This window comes from Syzygium oleosum, unplaced genomic scaffold, assembly GCF_021117445.2.
Source record: "Syzygium oleosum isolate NSW1041296 unplaced genomic scaffold, Sole_v2.1 Sole_v2.03, whole genome shotgun sequence".
In the NCBI taxonomy this organism is placed as follows: Eukaryota; Viridiplantae; Streptophyta; class Magnoliopsida; order Myrtales; family Myrtaceae; genus Syzygium; species Syzygium oleosum.
In genome coordinates this window covers 11,486,207-11,510,899 of record NW_026607487.1, presented here as the reverse complement: position 1 = coordinate 11,510,899, position 24,693 = coordinate 11,486,207, and the positions used below count along the sequence as shown (strand labels likewise).

General features: G+C 43.1%; 4 protein-coding genes across 6 annotated transcripts; 1 reads left to right on the top strand and 3 right to left on the bottom strand.

Moving 5' to 3' along the window:
- Positions 1–374: 374 nt before the first annotated feature.
- On the bottom strand, positions 375–3,711 carry LOC115670742 (WAT1-related protein At5g40240-like). 2 transcript variants are annotated; one of them, XM_056309887.1, is made up of 7 exons: positions 3,437–3,711; positions 3,260–3,325; positions 2,994–3,107; positions 2,300–2,546; positions 2,042–2,200; positions 1,800–1,928; positions 375–1,150 (listed from the first exon to the last, which is right to left on the bottom strand). In XM_056309887.1, the coding sequence occupies exons 1-7, from the start codon at positions 3,625–3,627 to the stop codon at positions 1,091–1,093; spliced, it is 966 nt and encodes a 321-aa protein (XP_056165862.1). In that variant the 5' UTR covers positions 3,628–3,711; the 3' UTR covers positions 375–1,090. The 2 variants fall into 2 exon arrangements, with proteins under 2 accessions (XP_056165862.1, XP_030447955.1); XM_030592095.2 differs by having other exon boundaries at positions 1,800–1,951; positions 3,437–3,704.
- A 3,302-nt stretch (positions 3,712–7,013) lies between these two features.
- LOC115670744 (WAT1-related protein At5g40240-like) lies at positions 7,014–11,503 on the bottom strand. The gene is made up of 8 exons (XM_056309627.1): positions 11,053–11,503; positions 10,871–10,936; positions 10,613–10,726; positions 9,939–10,185; positions 9,680–9,838; positions 9,442–9,590; positions 8,913–9,067; positions 7,014–7,207 (listed from the first exon to the last, which is right to left on the bottom strand). The coding sequence occupies exons 1-8, from the start codon at positions 11,241–11,243 to the stop codon at positions 7,014–7,016; spliced, it is 1,275 nt and encodes a 424-aa protein (XP_056165602.1). The 5' UTR covers positions 11,244–11,503.
- Positions 11,504–17,257: 5,754 nt separating this feature from the next.
- Positions 17,258–19,955, bottom strand: LOC115670743 (WAT1-related protein At5g40240-like). Of its 2 annotated transcripts, XM_030592097.2 has the most exons (7): positions 19,637–19,940; positions 19,464–19,529; positions 19,200–19,313; positions 18,480–18,726; positions 18,245–18,403; positions 17,733–17,884; positions 17,258–17,506 (listed from the first exon to the last, which is right to left on the bottom strand). In XM_030592097.2, exons 1-7 carry the CDS (start codon positions 19,822–19,824, stop codon positions 17,347–17,349), a joined length of 1,086 nt encoding a protein of 361 aa, XP_030447957.1. In that variant the 5' UTR covers positions 19,825–19,940; the 3' UTR covers positions 17,258–17,346. The 2 variants fall into 2 exon arrangements, with proteins under 2 accessions (XP_030447957.1, XP_056165863.1); XM_056309888.1 differs by lacking the exon at positions 19,464–19,529 and having other exon boundaries at positions 19,637–19,955.
- Positions 19,956–21,328: 1,373 nt separating this feature from the next.
- On the top strand, positions 21,329–23,598 carry LOC115670788 (heavy metal-associated isoprenylated plant protein 3). Its single transcript, XM_030592150.2, has 5 exons — positions 21,329–21,428; positions 21,594–21,756; positions 22,105–22,286; positions 22,686–22,776; positions 22,908–23,598. Exons 1-5 carry the CDS (start codon positions 21,420–21,422, stop codon positions 23,273–23,275), a joined length of 813 nt encoding a protein of 270 aa, XP_030448010.1. The 5' UTR covers positions 21,329–21,419; the 3' UTR covers positions 23,276–23,598.
- Positions 23,599–24,693: the final 1,095 nt, after the last annotated feature.

The window sequence follows — 24,693 nt, the reverse complement described above, 5'->3', positions numbered from 1 at the left end:
GAGATTTTAGAGTTTTATTTATTTTTCTTTAGAAAGGAGGTGAAGAAAGTGATACTAATAATCTAGGAAATAAAATGGGAGTTTAACCAGAAAAACGGAATAAAGATCGTGAAAGATACAACTTGAAGTCTCATAATGAAACTCAAAGGGCAAAAAATAGATTTTCAAAGGCGAGTATATATATACCCGTTTCACCGAAAATAAGAATGCATCTAAGTAGTGAAAAATCTCTCACTAAAAAGTTGATTCTTGATTTTTAATGGAAAAGAGTTCAATGGTGATCGTGGGCACGGATATGTTTGGCTTCCAAAGAGAAGATGAATAGTACATTCTATAAATAAAGTATTGGAGATAATAAAACAAGTGTTTGAAGATGAGAAGACATACTAATACATTGATAAAAAGACATTGGGAATTTGCATCTAGGAGATCAATTCTCTTTACAACGAATACTATGGGTATTTATGGCCTACTAACCATTATTACAACAAGCAGTTATCACTCTAAATGCAATTACAAGTGCACATTTTGCTATTTGTTCATTGACGATTATTGTCCACAAGAAGTTACATATCTCAAGGTCACTAGGACGCTCAACCGTCACTCTGCATTGGCGCCTCCATTTGACATACTTGATCAATGTATTCTCCTTTTTGGGTCCAACACTCGGCCGATAGCTGGTTACCTGTAGGCTTTGTCGATGAGTCATAATATTTGCTTAACATCTTTCCCTTCTTGTCGATATCAATAGCATGTAGTTACAGATGACCATATCATATGGTTGTCAATGTCCACGCCACAGTCGGAAATTTTTTTCGAATTCTTCATTTTTTCTGGTAATGCCCATACACTGGTATTTCCACATCTCTTCCCCGTCGGAATAATCAAATTCAAATTCATTTCAAAAAGACAAAAAGGGAACATCTATATAAATACATACACACCTTTGTCTTTTCACTTATGATTTTTTTTTTTTTTGGCCAAGAATATCTATACACTAGAAGCTTTGTTTTGGAGCAAAGGAATCTTATGGCTGGACGATGCCAAGCTCCCATCAACCCCACTGCCCTCGATTGTCTTCTCTTCCTCTTTAGACTTTCCCCACATTACCGCATAGAATCCCATCGCAATCACCATTGCTCCAATCAAGCTGCCAAAATCAAAAGGCAAAGTAAAGGACCGATCAGATATTTTTTCAACAACGAGCAAGTAATCCTCGTGCAACTCATTTTCCTACCCTTGACCTAGGTAAGTCCTGAAAGTGTTTCGTCTTTACTCTAAGACGCAAAATGCAGGGTATTCCTTGGAGTAAGAGAAGAAAAAACTATCCTCTAATGAAGGGGAGCTGGGCGTGCGGGCACCGGCACGTTAAAATAAAGAAAACAGTCCGGCTGCCAGCCACATTTGTGGACAAGCGCGGACAGCCCCTGCTGGTTGGAGAAAACCCCTAGTTTGGTGAGGTTACCAATGTAACCATTAACCAAGGATCCAAGAATAACTGTTTTGCTCATTCATGTATGCTTGTAAGGACAGAAACTCTGGTTTCTGGACAGAGAGTCCTTGGCAAATCTCCAGAGTTAGAGCATAACCATTTGGTTTAAAAAGTTAAACCGAAGAGCAAGGCGATTTATGTCTTATATCTTAAGAATAACTGTTGCTATGCTTGAGATGAGCTCATGAATGAGCTTTTTCTCTTATGAACACATCTTTCTTACTCTCTCTTAATCAACTAGATTCTTCATTATAGAAAGACATGGGGTATAGGCATTTCGATGGAGAAGAGGAGAGAGTAGTTGTACCTTCCAAGGTGTAGCTTTTCCCCTAGAAATATGAACCCCAATCCCACAGCAAATACAATTCCCAAGGGCTTGAATATGGAAACAAAGACAGGTCCAGTTTTCTTCAGGCACCATGTACACAATGTGACTCTAAAGACACCAGCAACCAGAGACTGCATTTACGATATCAATCTGAATTTTATCTTCAAACTCAAAGTAAACCAAAAATTTAGACTTTGGGAGTCGCGATATTATATGCTTACCGAGTATAAAATAGCGATCAAACCCATATTGACTTTTAGAATCCACGACTGCGGTTCTCTCACCATAATGAAGGACAATAGCCCGGAAAAGATAGTCGCAAAGAACATTAGATAGAACATTATGTTCATCACCACAGGGTAATCTTTGAGGATAAATGCCTGCAAGATTATAGATTTTTTTTGCTTGTCAAGTCTTTTTCCGCTTCGTTTTAATGTCATTCATATTCTTAAGAAAAAGTAGCGATTGTTGGTACTAACCTGTACAATGTACCACAATGACAACAAGAAAGCTTCCGCCGCAAGGAGCAACCCACCAAGAACCCAGTTCAATTGTTGGGAGAGAAGCAAGAGAAGGCGATGAGGATGGACAAAAGAAGGAGGCGAAGGTGAACGGAGCATCGTCGGACCCTTGTAGAGAGTGATTAACAACGCACCAAGAATTGATGCAATGGTTCCCAGAAGCTTAGCTTGGCTGCTTGTGCTTTTCCAATTCACTTTCTCCATCCTAATTATCAATTCATTAACAAATTAATGAGTAAGATAAGTCTATCTTGTGTCATTGTATGACATATCTTGCAGTGCTATGTTTTGCATTTCGTATGAATGTGCAGCCTCCACTTGCTGAAGCACTGGACTTTCCTGATTTTATTCAGGGATTCATTCATTCGCGGAGCAACTCTTTTTCTGGGAATTTTAGGGATCCAGCATCATCAGAAATAAGGTAAAAGAACTTCTCATAATCTCTGAGATTAAAGTGAATGTGTCCAGGCCTAATTGAAACAGGAACTATGGATTTTGCTTTGGTCAGACTTGATTTAAAGCACTCACAACTTCCCCATGATCCCCCCATGATCCAATCAACACACCATCATCTGCTTCTCTCAATTTTTTTCCAAATGAAGGTTCTTTAAGCGCGCTGCAGTAAACCAGCAAGAAGAGAGAAAGAACCAACCTTGAAATGATGGCGAGTATGAAAGTGAAAGCTGGGATGAGGTTCATCATGGCCGTGCCCAGCACAGGGGAGCTGTAATCGATGCCGGCATACCCGCATATCTGCGATGCGAATCTGCATCATCCAAATTACTAAAAAATTCACCCTGTTTTTCTTATCAAACTCTCAGCAGTATCATTAAGACCTTTCGCTTCAAAAGAATTCCAAGAAAAGCAAATCCCGAGTCTGCAAATTCATGTGCAATTGAGGAAACTTCACTCACTCACCCAACCAGAGCGAGCAAGAAGATCTTGCGAAGCACAGAGAAAGTGAGAGGAGGACACGACCCTGACCTGCCAAACAGAGCAAACAAACAAGTCCAGGACTTGAAACCTTTTCTTTCTATTTTTTGCGCCTTAAACCGGACAGTAACGGAGTCAGTGAGTGATAGACAGAGCACAAACCTGCGAGATATGATGAAGGGACAAGGAAGGAGGACGAGAGAGGAGAGGGCGTTACAGTAAAAGGCCAGGGTGTACTTGTTGAGCCCATCGGACATGGCCATTTTCGTCACCACCATGCTGCTCGCTTGAACCAGAACCACCATTATCATCCCCACGAACGGCAGGGAAACCCTGCTCGCTCTCCCCTCCATCTCTCTCTCTCTCTCTCTCTCTCCCTCTCTCAGTTTCGTGGGTTAACAATTGGAGGACTCCACCGAGGCTTTCCTACGTTTTGCGGGACCGCCATTGATTTGATGCTTCAATTTGACTACAAAAACCGATGGAATCCAAATTTCTCCCCCAAGTTTTGATGCGCTTTAATATTTTAATAGCTTGCCAGCCAGTATGTATAGCTTTTAATAGCTTGCGAACGAGAGGACGACTTCAACAACAATGAAAAGAACGAAGGCTAATATTTTCTCGTATTGCATAGGCGGGCCACGCCATGTCACCACGGGACACCGGACCATTCAGCAATTGACACGCGGCGCCAAGTGGCGCAGGTGGGCCCCACGGATGAAGCCTCTCTCTCTCTCCACTGTTCATCTTTCTGAATCCGCAACTTTTTGTCACAAAAAACACTAATTAGATCCGGAAAAGAGAAAGGAAAAGAAAATAGAAAGCCGGTTCTGGCCGTCCCGCCAAGATATGGTCACTAGTCGGGGGGATGTTAAAATTTGACGCACAATCACCAAGAAATAGAGAGTAAAAGTAAAAAAAGAAAATCGAGACACAAAATTTTTATCTTGGTTTACCCTTAAATTAGGGCTAAGTCCATCGAAAGATTTTATTATAATTGTCACACCACACCTCTACTGTCAGAGATATTTATGAGCCCAAATCCAAACTACCAATAAAATACAAGCTCAAAATGTATATAGGTAACGGGAGCGGGATCTACATGCCTTCCTGTCGAAAGGAAGTATGAACCACTACCCAACAGTTGGTGCCTGCCCTGTTTCATTTTCTCTCTCCTTCGTATACGTGCAAATCATCACGGCCTCTTTTATTTTTTTATGCATTCTCGTTTTTTTTTTCACAGTAATTGGTGGAAGAAGAGAATATTGGTGTTGAATTTCTGGAAGTTGTCGATCAAGATGATGATGATGAAGACTGCAAGGAAAATAAAAGCGAAGCTAATGCATTCCAACTGATTTTTTTTACCTTTCTCGACTCTTCTTTTCTGATTATTTTATTCTATTTTTGCTTTTGTTTGGGGTTGGAGGAGAACATGTATGTAGATATATAGATACGGATATTTGTACATTTTAACGTTTTGTGAGAAGCCGACAACGACAACCGGGATGGTGAAATCATCGGCTTTGCCGTCGACCGGAGAGGGTGCTGCAATGCCAACAGCAGGTCATCCAAGACCCTCTCCGAGGACAAAGTCCTCCGATGACCATGCGGGTTACCCATGAACAGTAGACAGAGGGACTTGAGATGAAAATGGTGGATTTATTATTGTTGGAAACAGATGCGGAAAAAACAAATACAGAACACGGGGATTTACGTGGTTCGATCACAACGTGATCTACATCCACGGGCGAGGCAAGACAAGATTCCACTATAATCAAAGACAGTACAATTTTCAGAAGTCGAAATAACGACAAAAAGCTCACGGCTCACAAAACTCTCCTGAAACAAAATTCTCTCTGTCCCTCAATGAGAAAACCTAGCCGCGGTATAAATAGTGCTCCCAAAAAAATTTCCTCGGGGGCTATGCCCCCGAACCCCCCAAAACATTTATTCGTTGCTCCAGCTTAGGTAAACCGCCATAAAAATTTGTTCACTTGCTACAAGTTGGGTTTATCGGCCCAACTCTCCGCGTCGCGAACTAAATCTCAATTTTCGGATCACACAAAAATATATCGGGTCGAGTGTTGAACCGGACCGAGAACGTAAAATTCAAGACATATTTAACAATTATTGAGGAAAATGAACAGGGAGAGAGGAAGAGAGGCTTCGTCCGTGAGTCTCACTTGCGCCACGTGGAGTCACGCGTCGGTTGTTGAATGGTCTAGCCCCGTGATGACAAAGATGGGCCTACCTATGCGATATTTCGTCCAAAGTGGGGGGCGAGCTTGATTGATGTGGCTTTTCTAAAGTTCATAATAAATAAAACATCAATGATTGCTATGACATAACGATAGTGGTAATGACATAACTACAAATATAGCTAAGCTGCTTTTCTTTTCTCGATAGGCACCTTCGCATCGGCCAACCCCGGATTGGGGTTTGTTTGTAGTTCATTATGGGTCTACATCTGCCACAGAGATCAGTTCACGTTTCAAAAAGGATCTGCCCGATCGTTTGCAGCATATCTTGTCAAGGAACCCGAAAATTCTGGAAAAATCTACTACTTCAGTTTTCCCATCGTTTTGCCGGCACCTGTTAATGGAGGGTTTTTCTTTACGATGAACGTGCAATAGGGTAGCGTCATCAGGGTCATCAACTGTCGGCATGATTTGTTTGCACGATACGATATGTAGTGAAACAAGTTTGGATTTGTCATAAACATGTGATCGTGGAGAAGCATAAATTCTAGAAAACATACTGATTAGTTCCGGTCCAGTTCCGGTTTCAAGATGCTGAACCGGACCCAACTGAATTCCAGGGTGCCGGTTCGATGCCTTTGCAGTTACATGTCTTTGGCATGGTCCCGGTCGAGACAAAAGAAGTTAGAAACCCCCAAAAGGAAGAAGGAACATGAGGATTTTATTGTTAACAGAAGCTTACGTCATAATTTTCCCATATTCATTTGAAACTTTCGTCTTCTCTCCCTAGTCGATCATTTGTTATTACCCTATCACTATCTTCCTTGGCTTGTTTTTTTCAATGCGCTGGAATTGTTGGATGAATCATTTTTCAGTTGGTTGGCAATTATTTGATCGGTCGCCCAGCAATTAGTAGAGAAAGAATGAAACAAAAATTCAAAAAATTATTTAAAAATGCAAAAAATATGTCTATGTCAGCACCAACCATCCTAGCAGTGCCACATAAGACGGTTGGCATCCACGTAAGCAATTGGCGGCTAAAATTGGTCGAAATAACTATATCGGCAAATCACCAAAAGATTTAGGATTAAATTGACTAAATCGAAAGATTCTAAACTAAATTGACATCCGTACAATAAGTTTATGATTTTTTTGATACTTATCCCTTTGGTGCATGTACTGAGTTTGATGAGATGAGTTGTTATATGAATTACTTATATTCAGTAAATGGGTCATAAGTGATTTAGAATGGTAAAATCCAAAATTATATATATTAAATGGTTTTAGACTTACTTACACACAATCCACCTCTATGACTCTCTGTTCACTCTGTCTTGCCATCATTCGATCTCGTACTCACTCACTCACTCTGTGCTCTTGCCTCAATTTGGGCATGAAGTTCTATAAATTTAGTTAAATATAAAAGTGATTTAGTAATATGGGTCGAGTCACGTATGGATCACTAAATCTGTATTGCATGGAAATAGGTAAATTTGAGTCGAACCATTTTTGACCCAACCCGACCCACCTGTTTGATGCATCTACTCAGTTCTAAGCTCAAGCTCAAGCTCCATGCCCAAATCGATGTTGAGTAGACCTAACTTTGGGCTATCATGGAAGTCGAGACCATCTTCGACCTTAGGTCGAAGGTCAGCTTGCGCGCGAGAGAGAAGGGGATGATGCTCGATAGCGGTGGAGAGTGTTGGGCGGAGAGGAGCCTCCAAAGATGACGACTCTGATAGAGTAGAAGACAATGACTGAGAGTGACAACAGCTGAGGCGAACCACGACAGCTTTCACGGTGGCACCAAGAGAGAGAAAGGAGGAGGAGAAAAGTGGAAGAGATTTTAGGCTCCGTTCGTTTGGCGGAAAATATTCTCCCGGAAAATATTTTTCGGGTTTTCAGGTGTTCGGGGGGCGAAAAACGTTTTCCGTGGGAAAATATTTTCCTTCCCCCCCTCACAAAATAGCCTAAGTCTACGGAAAATGACTTCCGCTATTCTTCAAAAGCGGAAATCATTTTCCGGAGCTTCTTCTTCTTCTTCTACACTAAGGTCGCCGGCCGCCGCCGCCGCCGGACGCCGGACGTTGGCCGTCGGTTGCCGGCCGCCACTGCCGCCGCCGCCGATCGCCGGCGAAAAATATTTTCCGAAACTTTTTCATATTGGTCGTCGAACACCGGAAAATTATGTTCCGGGAAAACATTTTCCAGAAAAATGACTTCCGAGAAAATATTTTCCAAAAGGAGAATATTTTCCGCCAAATGAACGGAGCCTTAGAGTTTGATACTAATAATTTAGGAAAGAAAATGGCAGCTTAACAAAAAACGGAATACGGATTGTGAGTGAAAGATACAAGTTGAAATCTCATAATGAAACTCAAAGTGCAAAATGTAGATTTTCAAAAGCGGGTATATACATTAATGTGTGTGCACCCGTTTCACCGAAAATGAGAATGCATCCAAGTAGTGAAAAATCTTTCACCAAAAGGTTGATTCTTGATTTTTAATGGAAATGAGTTATGTGGTGATTGTGAGCACGGATATGTTTGGCATAAATAGTAAATTCTATAAATAAAGTGTTGGAGATAATAAAACAAGCGTTGAAGATGAAAAGACATTGCAAATTTGCGTCTAGGAGATTGTTTCTCTTTACAACGAACACTGTGGGTATTTATAGCCTACTAACCACCGTTACAAGTAGTTATCACTCCAAGTGCTGTTACCAGGGCACATTTTTCGAGATTCCGGATGTACTATTTGTGCATTGACAATTATTATCCCACACACACCTAGCGGATGTGGCCAAGCCCTCGCCGGCGGCCGCTGCCACAGCCACCAGGAAGGGCTGGCGAAGGTCACATGGGCCTTTCCGAAGCCTAGCGACCCTCGCCGACCTTGGGTGAGGCCCCACTGGTCCCTAGCGACGGTCTGCATGCCCCGATCTGGGGGAGGGCGTGACCTTCACCCCAAATCTGAGTGAGGGGCAAGGTCACCGGCAAGGGCTGGCGAGGCCTCGCCTAGTGTTGTCCACCCCAAGTAAGGCCTCGCCGACCCAAGGCGAGGGTCGTGCCCTCCCCTAGATCGAGATTTGCAGGCCCTCGCCGAGCTTCGGGAAAGCCAAGGCAATCTCCGCCGGCCCTTCCTAACATCTGTGGTAGCGACCACCAACCCCACAGCCGATAGTTGCGTGTGTGGATTTGTTTTTTAGTTTAACTTTTAGCTTTATATCTAATTTAATTATAGTTTTTTATTTTTTTAACGTGGCTTTTGTTGGACACCACCTCATTGTCTCGTGTCTCAAGAAAAGTAATAAAATAAGACACGTAGCGTTTTCTGTTAGTCTAATTGGACGATTAACTTTATGACTTGATTGAACCAACTTGACAAGTTTTAGGACTTGATTGCAGCTTTCGCAAATTTTAAAATTCAATTGCACACACTTGAAGCTTTGTTTTGGAGCAATGGAATCTTATGGCTGGAGGATGCCAAGCTCCCATCAACCGTACCACTGCCCTCGATTGTCTTCTCTTCCTCTTTAGACTTTCCCCACATTAACGCGTAGAATCCCATCGCAATCACTATTGCTCCAATCAAGCTGCCAAAACCAAAAGGCAAGGAAAGTACCGATCAGATATTTTTCTAACAATTAGCAAGTAATCCTGGTGCAACTCATTTTCCTGCCCTGTTTTGCTCATTCATGCATGCTTGTAATGACAGAAACTCTGGTTTCTTAACAGAGAGTCTTTGGCAAATCTCCAGAGTTAGAGCATGACCATTTTGTTTTAAAAAGTTGAACCGAAGAGCAAGGCGATTTATGTCTTATATCTTAAGAATATCTGTTGCTATGCTTGAGATGAGCTTTTTCTCCTATGAACACATCTTTTTTGCTCTCTCTTAATCAACTAGATTCTTCATTATAGAAAAAGATGGGGTATAGGCCAATGGAGAAGAAGAGAGAGTACTTTGTACCTTCCAAGGTGTAGCTTTTCCCCTAGAAATATGAACCCCAATCCCACAGCAAATACAATTCCCAAGGGCTTGAACATGGAAACAAAGATAGGTCCAGTTTTCTTCAGGCACCATGTACACAATGTGACTCTAAAGACACCGGCAACAGCCTGCATTTACAATAGTAATATGACTTTTATCTTCAAACTCGAAGGGACCAAAAATTTAGACTTTGGGAGACACGATACTACATGCTTACCGAGTATAAAATAGCGATCAAACCCGCATCGACTTTTAGAATCCACGATTGCAGCTCTCTCACCATAATAAAGGACAATAGCCCAGAAAGGATAGTCGCAAAGAACGTTAGATAGAACATTATGTTCATCACCACAGGGTAATCTTTGAGGATAAATGCCTGCAAGATTGTATATTTTTTTTTCGCTTGTCAAGTCTTTTTTGCTTCGTTTTAATGTCATCCATATTCTTAAGAAAAAGTAGGGATTGTTGGTACTAACCTGTACAATGTACCACAATGATAAAAAGAAAGCTTCGGCGGCAAGGAGAAACCCACCAAGAACCCAATTCAATTGTTGGGAGGGAAGCAAGAGAAGGCGACGAGGATGGACAAAAGAAGGAGGCAAAGGTGAGCGGAGAATCGCCGGACCCTTGTAGAGAGTGATTACTAATGCACCAAGAATTGATGCAATGGTTCCCATAAGCCTAGCTTGGCTGCTTGAGCTTTTCCAATTCACTTTCTCCATCCTAATTATTAATTCATTAACAAATTAGTGAGTAAGATCAGTTTTGCGTTTCGTATGAACGTGCAGCCTCCACTTGCTGAAGCATTGGACTTTCTTGATTTTATTCAGGGATTTATTCATTCGCAGAGCAACTCTTTTTTTGGGAATTTTAGGGATCCAACATCATCAGAAATAAGATCATAGTACGTCATACAAACTACTCATAGTCTCTGAGACTACAATGACACTTACATAGGAAGATGGGAAGTGAATTAAGGGGTAGCAAAGTGAATCTCTCGGGGCCTGGTTGAAACAGGAACTATGGATTTTGCTTTAGTCAGACTTGGTTTAAAGCACTCACAACTTCCCCATCATCCGCTTCTCTCATTTTTTTCAAATGAAGGTTCTTTAAGCGCACTGCAGTTAACGAGCAAGAAGAGAGAGAGAACCTTGAAATAATGGCGAGAATGAAAGTGAAAGCCGGGACGAGGTTCATCATGGCCGTGCCCAGCACAGGGGAGCTGTAATCGATGCCCGCATATCCGCATATCTGTGTTCCGAATCTGCATCATCCAAATTACTTCAATATTCACTACGTTTTTTGTATAAAAGTCTCAGCAGTTGACTTTTGCTTCAAAAGAATTCCTAGAAAAGAAAATCCCAAGTCTGCAAATTCATGTGAAATGAGGAAACTTCACTCAACTCACCCAACCAGAGCGAGCAAGAAGATCTTGCGAAGCACGGAGAAAGTGAGAGGAGGACACGACCCTGACCTGCCAAACAGAGCAAACAAACAAGACAAGGACTTGAAACCTTTTCTTTTCTTCTTTTTTTTTGGCCCTTAAACCAGACAGAAACGGAGTCAGTGAGCGATAGACAGAGCACAAACCTGCAAGATATGATGAACGGAAAAGGAAGGAGGATGAGAGAGGAGAGGGCGTTACAGTAAAAGACCAGGGTGTACTTGTTGAGCCCATCGGACATGGCCATCTTCGTCACCACCATGTTGCTTGCTTGAACCAGAACCACCATTATCATCCCCACGAACGGCAGGGAAACCCTCCTCGCTCTCCCCTCCATCTCTCTCTCTCTCCGTCTCTCTCGGCGGTTAGATAATTGGAGGACTCCACCGAGGCTTTCCTACGTTTTGCCGGGGGGACAACCATTGCTTTGATGCTTTTACTTGAATTTAAAACTGATGGAATCCAAATATCTCCCCCAGCTTTTTGATGCGCTTCAATATTTTGATAGCTTGCGAACGAGAGGACGATTTTAACAACAATGAGAAGAACGTGGGCGAGCTTCATTGATGTGGCTTTTTTTAAAGTTTACAATAAATTAAACATCCATGATTGCTACAACATAATGATTCATCTGTTGGCACCATCCCTTTACGCGATACGATACGATACGTAGTGAAACAACTGTGAATTTGGCATAAAGGGGTAACCGCGGCGAAGCACAAGTTCTAGGAAACATACTAAATCTTGTAAGAAAATTTAACTGTGTGTACAGTTACTGCTGTAAGAAAACGGGCGGGGTGTTTTGAGGTGTGAGAGCAAGAGAAGTCAAATAGTGTCTTGGGATTTTAACAAGCCTGTGATGGGTGTCGTGTTACGATAGTTAAAAAGAGAGAAGTTTCTAAGCTCTTGCCTAGACGTGTGCGTGTTCACAAAGTGATTGCTTTACATGAATTTAGTTACCTTCGGCAAACCATCCATTGAACAGTTGTTTCTTTGCAATGAGTGCACTTTATCCACGGAACTAAAAGTTGTTTGGTTCCACTCCCCCACGGTTAGTTGGGATTGGGAGGCCTAAAGCCCCTGATTTTCTACTACGGCCGGAAAAGGGCTCGCGGTTTTTTCTGCCATCTAAAATCCACAAAATTTCTTTTCCTTTTTGCCTAAAAACACCCGGGGTATTGTAGCATCCCAAGCACACCCCTTTCAAGATTTATCCTCTAATCCTCATTAGTCATTAGATTATTTGCAAGCGAAAGATGCTTCTTTTTAAAGATTGGCATTTATAACATGAATGTAACATAGAAACGCAGAAATGCTAGGACACGCAAGTTGCGAAAATAACATTCATCTTTCACATAATAATGAGGGTGATACAAGAGTGAGTTCAAAAACACGGGGAGACTACCCAACAACTCCAACCCGGCTATCCTACTTCGACCCACCAAGCTTAACCAAAGACAAACAAGTTATCACCCATCCCTACACGACTCTATCCCCAAAAACTAACTAACAGTCGTGTCTTCAAAAAAATTACTCCTTCCTCCTCCTTGATGCTGTCCTCAAAAGATCCCGCTACTAGCATTGCCATCATCTCCGTCCGGCCCATGGTATGGAAGGGGCCCCACCAACCGTCCCCCATCGAGGGCATAAACCCCGACGAAGCCCAAAAGAACGAGTCCCTCTGGGGACCCAATATTTACGGTCAGAATGGAAATGCATTTTATGAAAACAAGTTCAGGGAACTCCGCGGTCACGAATTCAAATAGACGGCTTTCAAAATCAACTGGCACCCCGTAGCTTATCGAGGTAGAGGTAGGGAGGATCGGCATACTACTAGTCTGAAAAAGGTGTCAACAACAAATAGTGAGCGGAAACTCAGCCAAGTAAACTCTATCACGCCATACTAAACGGATAATGACAGGCGTTTCAATTGAGTCAAATAGATAGGCAGATGAACCAATTCACAACCAGCTATAATATATAAGACTCCTTTTTTATTTGGACATAAATCACCAGACAAAAGATTACCAATCGACCAACAGTCATTCACATGAATTCTCCTTACATGCGTTATGTGATCACAAGCAGTTTTAATTCGCATTTGATTTAGTAACTCAAGCTACAACATCCTCCGGGGAACCCAGTTACCCCTCCGGGCATCTCGTACCCATCACGGCATCACGAGGACATCTGGGGAACCGTGTTACACCCCCAGGCAACCGAGGGAACCCCGTTACCCCCTCAGGCTTCTCGCACCTACCACGGCGTCGCGAGGACATCTAGGGAACCGTGTTACACCCCCAGGCAACCGAGGGAACCCAGTTACCCCCCGGGCATCTCAACTCCGGGGCATCATCGTCATGGGGACCGACGGAACAATTACACTTACAAGCCCACACGTCTCAATATACACAGTACATCAAATTTAGAGATGTCATTTACAATTTCTAATGCAAGGAAAAAATCTCATCAGCAAGTTCAGAGCGTGTACATTACCTCTCCCGAAGACATCAAATCAAAATTCCAAGGCTTCCAACTAAGAAATAATGAAACTTTGGATTCTGGCAAAACTGGACAGTTTTGCATGACTTGAGAAATCAATTTCAAAGGCATAGCAAATGAGTTCCAAAAATTCTGAAATTTGAACATGTTATAAACGAGACCTTAACACTTATTTTTCCTGAAGAACACAATCCCAAAATCCTCCTGGAAAGGGAACTTTTGAGGGCACGAAAATAGACCAGAACTGGTCCGTTGAAACAGTGACACCGAGTTACAAAGAATGCTCTTTTCATATAACAAATGATGTCTAAACACCTTGAAATTTTTATATGTTGTACAAAAGGGACTATGAACAAATTTTTGTGAAGGAAGTGTGACCAAATTCGAAGTGGGTATTTTTATAAAAATTCGAGAATGTATAGAGGCCGCGGCTTCCACGGTAAAAACAGTTCTGACCCGGTAAGGAATTGGGCCTTGGTAAAATCCATTTGACCTCAGAAAAATATGAAATTTAAGTATGTTATACATCAAGATCTTCTGAACAACTTTTATGAAGAACACTTCGTAAGATTCGGTCCACACAAGGCGGTACAAAAATAGAAAACCAGGAACGTCCAGAAGGGTCCGATCTGGAATCCGTGACACAAATTCCAGAAATGTTTTTCCAACTTCAGATCTGCCACTTCCCAGCCAAGAAAACATCAACCCAAGAGTTCAAAACAACATGCAACATCATTTCCAACTTAATCTAGCTATCTAGATCCACCAAAAATCGTTCTAGGGGTTTGAATACACAAGACCAGCAACTACGCCACATATCGCCCTCTCCTTTCGCCCTTCCAGCCACCTCAACGGCTCATCCAAGACCCAAACCGACATGCAACCATTATCGAGGTTAGTATAACGTCATAGAGAGTACTTGCCTTGCTGGTGAGAGTAGTGGCTGCAGCGTGGGGCTTGTGTCCGAGGCGGGGAGAACGGCACGGCGGTGAAGCGAGGGGCTGGCTGCTGCCGCTAGTTGCGGACGGAATAGGGAGCAGCAGCTGCTGGTCATTGAACAGGCGGGCTCCCGGGCGGACAGAGAGAGAAACAAGAGAGTGTGAGCTGAGGCGAGAGAGAAACAAGAGAGGGAGTGAGCTGAGGCGAGAGAGAAACAAGAGAGGGAGTGAGCTGGGCGAGAGAGAGAGCTGAGCGAGAGAGTGAGAGAGCCAGCTGAGGGGTGAGCAGAAGGGAAATGCACTTCTCGGATGGCCCTTTAGCTCCCCTTGCATGCATGGGCATGCATGGTGACACTTGGCACCTTTCTCTTTCCAATTGTAGAGGGAAAAAGAAAGTCTAGTGCCCCTGCAGCTTTCTTGCGTGCATGGCTTGCATGCAGGAGAAAAGACAAGATAGAACAAGACAAAAGGAAGAAATGAAGAGGTTTGGGGGCTGCTGGCGTGATGGGGTGAAGTCCCAGCGGAAAAAGGGGAAGAAAAGAAGAGGGAAGAAAAAGAACAGAAAGAAAGAGGAAGAAGAGAGGGGCAGTCGATGGGGTGATTCTCTGGCGTGGCCAAGGGAAAGATGGGGAAGGAAAAATGGCGGCGACGGGTTGGCACAGGATCGGGGCGTGCGGACGACGCGACGTTGGGTTAGTCGGCTCGACGGTAATTGATCCCAAGAGTCCAAACTCGCGATTCAGAAAAAAATGATAATCGCGACGCTAAACTCCCAATTTCATTTTCCTAATTTCCGTCGACGAGCGCCCTAATCCATTAGGGTCCTTTAATATTTGGCCATGAAATTTCAGGATGCCACAGGTATGCACTGATCTTGGTAGATCCTGAAACCGGACCGAACCGGCCCCATCCGATCAGTTCTCGTCCAGTTTCCGATTCCAAGATGCTGAACTGGATCTGAGTCGGTTCCATCGTGCTATTTCAATGCCTTTGCAGTTGCATGTCTTTAGCATGGTCCCGGTCGAGACAATAGAAGTTAGAAACCCCCGAAAGGAAGAAGGAACAGGAGGATTTTAGTGTTAATAGAAGCTTATGTCATAATTTTTCCATATTCATTTGAAAGTTTCGTCTTCTCTCACTAGTCGCTCACCTGCTATATACCCTATCACTGTCTTCCTTGGCTTGTTTTTTAAATGCGCTGCCACTATTGGATGAATAATTTTTCAGTTTGTTGGCAATCATTTGATCGGTCGCTCAGCATCCGGCGGAGAAAGGAAAAAAAGGAAAAATTATAAAAATTATAAAAATTATAAAAAATAATTTGGAAAAATTTAAAAATGCAAAAAATTTGTCCATGTTAGTTCCGGCAGTCCTAACAGTGCCATGTAGAATGGTCGACGCCAACGTAAGCAATTGCCAGCCAAAATTGGCCAGAATGACTATATTGACAAATCGTTAAAAGGTTTACGACTAAATTGGCCAAATCGAAAGGTTTAAAACTGAATTGGTATTCGTACAATAAGTTTACGACTTTTTTAGTAATATCTCTCTAATGGATATTCTAAGTTTCGTCAAATTTTCCTTACTTCTTTATTGATTTTATGGTACTTCATTCAATAGATTCATTACATTTTCATGGAGCACGCTCAATAATATGTATGCTTTGTAGGGCATTACTTTATTGACAGTCCAATCAAAAAATTTATTACGTGCGATCGCGTGCGCACACAGATATCTTGATTGTGGAGTACTATGCTTATTTGGGATTCACTGGGCTAGATGCTCTTGTTTTCGCCCCGGATTTATCTTCAAGGCATATTAATTAAGCATACTCAACTCAAGTTCACTAAAATCGATTATTTATTCCCATTAACAAAATCTTTTAATTAGTATTGCATACCCTCTCTCCAAAGAATTCATATAGGCTCTGTCATAGTCTCCTCGGATTGTAAAAGAGTCGTAAAATATAATTGAAAGAGAATCTCTGGTTTTTGCCTTTCTATGGCCGCTTGAGCTAAATAGCAATGTGTGCAGCAAATATTCAGTGCTCCGTTTTAATGGCCCAGAGATTCTGAAATCGCAACGCTTGGATATTTGGGTGGCTCGTGAAATTTTGGAAAACCCTAGTTAAATACATGCATGGAGCGATAGTCATCCGAGAACTCAGAACGGGTATACCGGTTTGGAATTTTTTGCGATAAAAAATTGAGTTTTGAGTAAATTTATCACAGATATACCGGTTTGGGGTTTTTCGTGATATTGACCTAAAAGTTTAAGACTAAATTGGCATCATTGAAATGTTTAGATTTGAATTGACATACGTACAATAGTATAGATCATGACTTTATTGGTAATTTTCTCGTTTTGAATGTGTTCCCGGGTGATCGGCTTTGTCTTTTCGGTGTTTCTTTTTTTCCTTCCTCCGAGCAATCCTATCATCTCTGCATTTTCTCTCATCATTCGTTTCAAAAACCTTCCGCTGCTCCCAACCTCCGATTACTTTCTGCCAGGGCCGCGTTTTCCGTTGGAACCACGGCACCACGGCGATTTGCATCAGTGAGACAATGCACTCTCTTTTTCTCAATCTGCCCAAGTTTCTCTAAGGTTGTCATTGTCCGCTCGAGTTTCGATTTTGTCCGTAATGGTGAATCCGCGATTGTTTTTCTTCTTCTCTGTTTTCTTTGGTGGCCAAAGGCGTGGAGAAGACGAAGGCGGAGAGGGAGAGGCGAAGAAGCTTATGGTGGAAGGGAAAGCGGATGCCGCGGAGCTTCACGAGAAATCGCCGGAGAAGGCGAAGAAGAAAGTTGGAGTTGGTGTCTCCACTACCCAAGATAGTCACGAACGTTATCCAAGTTCTTCATTTTTCATAACGCGCCTATATAGGCATTCCCACATCTCTTTCACCTTGGAATAGTCAACTAGAATTCATTTCGGCAAAAGACAAAAGGGAACATCGCCTGTGATTATGTACAAACCTTTTTGTCTTTTTGCCAAGAATATCTACACACTTGAAGCATTGTCCTGGAGCAAAGGCATCTTATGGCTGGAGGATGCCAAGCTCCCACCCACCCCACCGCCTTCCATTGTCTTCTCTTCCTCTTTAGACTTCCCCCACACGACCCCGTAGAATCCCATCACAATCACTATCGCTCCAATCAAGCTGCCGATATATAAAAGAAAAGGCAGAAAAGAAATTAACCTAAAGAGTATGGCGATTGTAGTTTATATCTTAAAGGATATATGTTGCTGTTCTTGAGATGAACTCATGAAGGAGCTTTTTCTCTGATGAACACAGTTTTCATTATACCTTTTAATCATCAGATTCTTGGTTATAGGAAAAGATGGGTATAGGCATTTCGATGGAGAAGAAGGGAGAGTACTTATACCTTCCAAGGTGTAACATTTCGCCAAGAAATATGAACCCCAATCCGACAGCAAATACAATTCCCAGAGGCTTGAACATGGAGACATAAACAGGTCCAGTTCTCTTCAAGCACCATGTGCATAAGGTGAGTCTAAAGACACTAGAAACCAGAGCCTGCATATACAATAGTAGGGTGACGTTTGTTTCGCTCAAAAGGAAAATATTTTTCACAGAAATCATTTGCAAGGAAAACTGTTAGTTTTCATTTGTTTAATGATTTAGGGAAAGTGTCTTATTTCTTACTAAAAGAGAAAGTCATTTTATCCCAATCTAAGCTTGTTGTTTTCAGTTTATGGAAAACATTTTCTATAAATCGATTAGTTTTTTTCCATCATTCAAATACTCGAAAGTCTGAAAAAAAATTTCCTGGAAACAATTCTCCTTCAAACAAACGAACTCTTAACACTGCTTTTACCTTCAAACTTGAAGTCGGACCAAAATCTAGACTTTAAGAATCGCGGTATTATGCCTTACCGAGTATAAAATAGCAATCAAACCAATGTCGACTTTTAAAATCCATGACTGTGGTTCTCTCACTATAATGAAGGACAATAGCCCGGCAAGAATCATCTCAAAGAGCCATTTATAGAACATTATGTTCAGCACCACGGGGTAATCTTTGAGGATAAATGCCTGCAAGATTCAAGATTTTTTTGACGTTTTAGTGTCATTCAAATTCAAAGAAAAAAGTAAGGATAATGGTGCTAACCAGTATAATGTACCATAATGATACCAAGAAAGCCTCGGCCGCAAGGAGAAACCCACCAAGAATCCAATTCGATTGTCGCGAGAGAAGAAGAAGAAGGTGATGAGGTTGGACATAAGAAGGAGGTGAAGGTGAGTGGAGGATCGGTGGACCGTTGTAAAGAGTGACTACTGATGCACCAGCAATTGATGCAATGGTTCCCACAAGCTTAGCTTGGCTGCTTGAGCTTTTCCAATTCACTTTCTCCATCCTAGTTTTTAATTCAATCAACAAATTCAAGAATAAAATAAATTTATCTGGTTTCATTGGATGACATATCATGCAGTGCTATCTTTTGTGTTTCGTATGAACGTGCAGCCTCCATTTGCGAAAGCTCTGGGCTTTCTTGATTCTGTCCCATTTCAGGGATTTAATCATTTGCAGGAGCGATCCAGCATCATCACAAGTACTGGTTATAGAACTATTCTAATCTCTGAGATTAAGAGGACAGATGCACAGTAGATGATTATGAATTACGTGGTAGCAAAGTGAATCTCTCTGGGCCTGGTTGAAACAGGAACTCTGAATTTTGCTTTGGTCAGACTTTGATTAAATGCAATCACAACTGTAAGTTGAATCGAACCCCCGTCATCCAGTTAACAAGCCATCATCTGCTTCTGTCATTTCTACAGATAAAGTATGTTTAAGTGCACTGCAGTGAATGAGAAAGAAGAGACAAAGAACCTTAAAATAACGGCGAGAATGAAAGTGAAAGCTGGGATGAGGTTCATCATGGCCGTGGCCAGAACAGGGGAGCTGTAATCGATGCCCACATACTCGCTAATCTGTGCTCCGAATCTGCATCAACAAAATTATTCAAAAATCCACTTAGTTTCTTTTATGAATTTCTCTGCAGTTGATTAAGACCTTTTGCTTCAAACGAATTCCAAGAAAAGCAAATCCCAGGTCTGTAAATTCATGCGATATGAAGAAACTTCACTCGCTCACCCAACCAGAGCGAGCAAGAAGATCTTGCGAAGCACGGAGAAAGTGAGGGGAGGACACGACCCTGACCTGCCGAACAGAGCAAACAAGCAAGTCAAGGACTTACAGCCGTTTCTTCTTTTCCCCTTAAACCAGACAACAACGGAGTTAGTGAGCGATATAGACAGAGCACAAACCTGCGAGACATGATGAGGGGAAAAGGAAGGAGGACGAAGGAGGAGAGGGCGTTGCAGTAAAAGACCATGGTGTACTTGTTGATCCCATCGGACATGGCCATCTTCGTCACCACCATGTTGCTCGCTTGAGCCAGAATCACTATGATCATGCCCACAAACGGCAGAGAACCCCTCGCTCTCCCCTCCATCTCTCTCCCCTCTCTCACTGTCTCCTCCCAGGTTCGTGGGTTAACAAGTGGAGGACTCCACTGAGGCTTTCCTACGTTTCGCGTGGGGGCGCAGCCATTGATTTGATGCTTTTATTTGACTTTAAAAATGATGGGATCCAAATATCTCTTTTGGTGTGCTGTGCCTTAATTGCTTGCGAACCTGGAGAGGTAAATTTTGTCAGCAATAAAAAGAACGAAAGCGAGCTTGATTGGTGTCGCTCTTTTGAGTTTCAAGTATAGTAAAACTTGCTAATGATGTTGATGTTGATGTTGATGACCAACTATAGTTCTGCTGCTTTCCTTTTCTCAGCGGTTGTCTCTAGTTCATTTTTTGGTCTGCATCCGCGAGCATAGATCAGTTCCCGTTTCGAAAAGGATCTGTCCAAATCATCTGCAAAATATCTTGCCAAGGAACCTGCAAATTCCGGGAAAGTTCCATTGTTTTGCCAGCATCAGTTTACGAAGGATTTTCCTTTATGGTGCATGCACATGGGGTGGTGCTTCTAGGTTACGTCCGCTGCACGGTGTAATACTGGAGTGATCGACTCTCGATACGACCTGTTTGCACGACACGAGACGTAGTTAAAACGGATTCAGATTTGGCATGAATATGTAAGAGTAGAGCAGCAGTTTAGACAGACATAAATTTTCTTAAAATAGATTATGTATAAAGCACATGAAAATATAAGAGTTTTGCAAGCAAATATAGCTTAGCTATACTTATAATTACTCTTGTAAGAAAACGGGCGGACTGTTCTGTACGTGTTTAAAGTTGCCACCCGTAAAACATCCATGGAACTCCAAGTTGTTTTGGGAGGCCTAAAGCCCACAATTTCTTCTTCTTTATTGCCCAAAAAACCCCCCACAAAGTTCAATTATTTTCTGATCAGATGTACTGTCATTGATCATTTCTTCTTCTTTTTTTCACTTCTCTGTGATTCATCGGGTATATTTGTTACACTTTCAAGGATTACGCTGAAGAATACGTATGCTTCAAGGGTTCTATTAATCTCACTGTACGTGCGTGCGCGCACGGCAGAGAAATCTTAATTGCTGAGTACTTCGCTTATTTGGGATTCTCTAGAAGGTTGGATGCTGCTATTCCTACTCTAGATTTATTTTCAGGACGGATTAATTAAGCGAATTCGGGTTCACTTGAAGCGATTATCTGTTCAGATCGACAGCATCTTTAAACTAATATCGTATTCCCTCTCTCAAAAGATGTAACTCGAGCTCTAGTCTCAGCCGAGGAGCAAAAGAGCAACAGGTATTCAACGTTCCGTACTGGTGTCCCCATTGAAAGGGCGCGACCGCCACTTGACCCGGCCATGCACGGACGGGGGGCGACCCACCCGCCCATCTCGAGCGGTTTTGACCCGGCCCAACTGACCTACGTGGGCCGGGGAGGAAAGCCCACATGAGGCCCAATGCGAAGTGCACATCTGCATACATCGTCACCTCCGCATCACATTACAATTTACATACATGCGCTACACGCGCACTCCTTCGCATTCCCCATTCCCTCTCCCTGCAGTTTCCCTCTCTGCACAGCGGCGACGCTGCGAGTGTTCGCCATGGGCGAGGTGAGTCGACTCCCTCGAGTTCTCGCTTCTTCTTCCTCCTCTTCCCCTTCCTCTTCCTCTGCCGTGCTCGTATCTTTCTCTGCTCCGTCCGACGATCGTGCCGTTCGGAAATGTGGTGTGTTATGACGGGACTCGTGTCATCCTCGGTTGCTTTTGCTTGCGCAGAAGAACGATGGAGGCGACGGGACGGTCAGAGGAGCAGGAGGAGGAGGAGGAGGTAAGGCGGCCAACGACCAGAAGAACGGGCATGTGGTGGTCGTCTTGAAGATGGACCTGCATTGCGGAGGCTGCGAAGCCAAAATCGACAAGTTCCTTAAGAGATTCCCAGGTTTGGTTTTATGCACCGTCCATACTGCCTTTTTCTTTTCTTTTCTTTTCTTTTGCCCGGTTCAGCTTGGGGTTCTGAATGTGTTCCCGGGTGATTATCTCTGTGTTTTTCTCTCGTCGTTCGTTTGGAAAAACCTTCGGATGTTCTCGACCTCCGGTTACTCTCCGCCATCGCTTCGTTTCCGATGACACATCAGTGAGCTGATGCGCACTCTCTGTTTTCTCATTATCTGCTCCGGTTTCGCTCGCGGGTTGTCGTTATCTGCTCGAGTTTCCGGGTTTCTGTGTGTAATGTTGAATCGAGGATTGGGTTCTTCTGTTTTTTTTTTCTTTTTCTCTGTGAGCGAAGGTGTGGAGAAGACGAAGGTGGAGGGAGGGGCGATGAAGGTGACGGTGGAAGGGAGAGTGGACCCCGCGAAGCTTCGCGAGAAACTGCAGGAGAAGACGAAGAAGAAAGTGGAGCTGGTGTCTCCGCTGCCCAAGAAAGTGAAGGACCAGGCCAACAACGAGAAGAAGGAGAAACCCAAAGAGGTGAATCGACTTTCTCTTTTTCATTTTTTTTTATTTCTCTGTGGATTCAGCGTATTTCATGCGATCGTTGCCTCGAATCTGCGCCCTCGTTTCGGCAAATTCCATTGTTGCTCTCTTGTAGTGTCGCTCCTGTTTTCTGTTCTTTCTCCTTTTGGGTCTTTCGTAAACTTCAAATCAGAACTGAATGCAAGACTGAAGTGTTTGCTTGGTCGTCAAGTCTTGGTGCCATGTGGGGAATGCAAGCAATTTAGGAAACAATGAATTGCCCCAGCAACGCTTTTCCAATTTCTATTGATAAGCTTGCTTGCTGCGTTTGTTTAGTTCCTTTCTTCGGTTTCAATTGAATGTACATTGTCCATGAACATGAACGTGTCCCGGTGTACAATTCTTTGGGTGCAGCCTCCGGTGACGACGGTGGTTCTGAAGTTCAGTTGCCTCCACTGCGAGGGATGCATCCAGAAGATTCGCAAGATAATCACAAAAACAAAAGGTTGTCTGTTCTACAATCCATTTGCGTGATCATACCCAATTTCCATTCTTCTTTCTTTTTCTTTTTTTTCTGGCGAAGGATGTTCATGATGGTGCTTGTGTTAAAAAGCTTTTGGAACTGCGACCGCGCAGGCGTTCTCGACGTGGCCTTCGACAGGGACAAGGACACGGCCACGGTGAGGGGGGCCATGGACGCCAAGGCGCTGGCCAAGAGCCTGAGGGAGCAGATGAAGAGGGCGGTCGAAATCGTCCCGCCAAAGAAAGAGAAAGAGGGTAGCGAGGCCAAGGGCAAGGAAGGCGGCAGGAAGAACGAGAACGTCGGCGGCGGCGGCGGCCCTAACAAGGAGATCAATGGCTGGTGGGAGAAAGTGGAAGGCCAGCGAATGGAGTACCAAGGGCCATACGGGTACGGATACGGGGGCGTGTATTGGGAGCCAATGCACTTGCATGCGCCGCAACTGTTCAGCGACGAGAACCCGAATGCTTGCTCCGTCATGTGAGCCGAGCCAAAACAAGAGAAATCAGGGTAAATAAGGGGAGAGGATACTGTAAAAAAGAGCGAAACGTCGATGAGTTTGAGGAGGTGAAGATGTGACCTGACCAATGCCTAGAGTTGGTCAAATTTCAGGAAATCGTTTTACCACTTTCCTTTTTCTTTTGTGGCATTTGGAACGCGCTATACGGTTCGGTTCGGTTGATTTGGCTGGTTTTGCCTTCTTTTTGGTTTGCTTGTTCCCTTTACTTCTTGCCCATTTGTTGGTCCTGGCTGAGAAATCGCATTGGTAAACCGACCTAAACGAAACGACACTGTGCATACTTTTCATATGTATATCAAGTTTAGTACTGTAGGAATCATTCCATAGCGGGAATTGCAGCGAGAGCAGACGGCGGGGCAGGACCTGTAAAAAACTGCGGAGAGAGATTTGTGTGCGGGGATGCAGAGGAAACGAATAGAAAAGTAGCTTCCCTTTTTACATGGGGGCTGTGGCATGTGTCGCTCGGCTCATTCCCTCCCTCTGACACATTACCTATTTTATTTTATTTTTGGGTTCTTTTTGTTTTGTAATGAATAAGAAGGGAAAAAGAAATAGAACCCACGTTGGTCGAAGTAAGTGAAGATTGTGGTAACCTTAAAAACACACGAAATTGATTTTTCCTATGCAAAATTCGCATACTAAGAAGGCCACAAAGGCTAATGGCCTAAGTCACTAAGGTCGGTGAACAACGGGCAGCATTTCTAGGATGATCTCTTTCAAATTTGTGTGTTTATACATAAATATGTGTATGTGTATGTATTTAATTTTGCTTTTAAAATTGGCCTCCTCGACTTAATTTTGGAGGGACGTAAGAGTCGTTCTTAATGGATGGGGGTAAGAGTTCAGAAGAAAGCACCACCCTGTCCTTACTGGCCATAAAGCCTGTTGTGCTACCCCCAAGTACCTTTTCTTTTTCTGTTTTTTCTTCTTTTTTTGGGTCCCAATAATAAAACAAAAAACATTAAACCTCGGATTAAGGAGACTCCCCACGTTGAAATTCATGCCCTTTTTTCCTCTCCTTTTTGAATCGCTTGAAAAGGACTCGCAGATCACTTTTCATCAACTCCATTAGAAGAGTTAACAAACAACCCTCATGGCTAATTCGCTCCTGACCGATTCCAAATGGCTCTGTTTTGGATCCCCAGTTCCCCTTTGGTAAGCCCCAGCTCTGATCCGTTTGCTCCGTATGCTGTTCTGTCAATTTCATGCGATTGGTGGGGCAAGTAGTACCAGCTGCATCAATTGGATCTTCTAATTGCAACCACTACAACCTTTGATTTGTATCGGTTTAGTTCCAATTTCTATTTGTGGCGGCATTCAATTCGATCCAATTCAATTCCCTCGGGTTCAAGCTAAGTTAGGTGCTCTTACTCCTCCTCTGC

What these genes read in the sequence shown, in the direction of transcription:
- LOC115670742 (XM_030592095.2), bottom strand. Translation starts at nt 3,627, where the DNA reads ATGGAGGGGAGAGCGAGCAGGGTTTCCCTGCCGTTCGTGGGGATGATA. An exon ending in CCCTTCATCATATCTCGCAG is followed by an intron (nt 3,326 to 3,436) that starts GTTTGTGCTCTG and finishes TCTGTTTGGCAG; the next exon opens with GTCAGGGTCGTGTCCTCCTC. An exon ending in ATACTCGCCATCATTTCAAG is followed by an intron (nt 2,547 to 2,993) that starts GTTGGTTCTTTC and finishes ATTGATAATTAG; the next exon opens with GATGGAGAAAGTGAATTGGA.
- LOC115670744 (XM_056309627.1), bottom strand. Translation starts at nt 11,243, where the DNA reads ATGGAGGGGAGAGCGAGGAGGGTTTCCCTGCCGTTCGTGGGGATGATA. An exon ending in CCGTTCATCATATCTTGCAG is followed by an intron (nt 10,937 to 11,052) that starts GTTTGTGCTCTG and finishes TCTGTTTGGCAG; the next exon opens with GTCAGGGTCGTGTCCTCCTC. An exon ending in GCTCCAAAACAAAGCTTCAA is followed by an intron (nt 7,208 to 8,912) that starts GTGTGTGCAATT and finishes CTACTCTATCAG; the next exon opens with AGTCGTCATCTTTGGAGGCT.
- LOC115670743 (XM_030592097.2), bottom strand. Translation starts at nt 19,824, where the DNA reads ATGGAGGGGAGAGCGAGGGGTTCTCTGCCGTTTGTGGGCATGATCATA. An exon ending in CCCCTCATCATGTCTCGCAG is followed by an intron (nt 19,530 to 19,636) that starts GTTTGTGCTCTG and finishes TCTGTTCGGCAG; the next exon opens with GTCAGGGTCGTGTCCTCCCC. An exon ending in CATTATGGTACATTATACTG is followed by an intron (nt 18,404 to 18,479) that starts GTTAGCACCATT and finishes TGAATCTTGCAG; the next exon opens with GCATTTATCCTCAAAGATTA.
- LOC115670788 (XM_030592150.2), top strand. An exon ending in GTTCCTTAAGAGATTCCCAG is followed by an intron (nt 21,757 to 22,104) that starts GTTTGGTTTTAT and finishes CTGTGAGCGAAG; the next exon opens with GTGTGGAGAAGACGAAGGTG. An exon ending in AGAAGGAGAAACCCAAAGAG is followed by an intron (nt 22,287 to 22,685) that starts GTGAATCGACTT and finishes CTTTGGGTGCAG; the next exon opens with CCTCCGGTGACGACGGTGGT.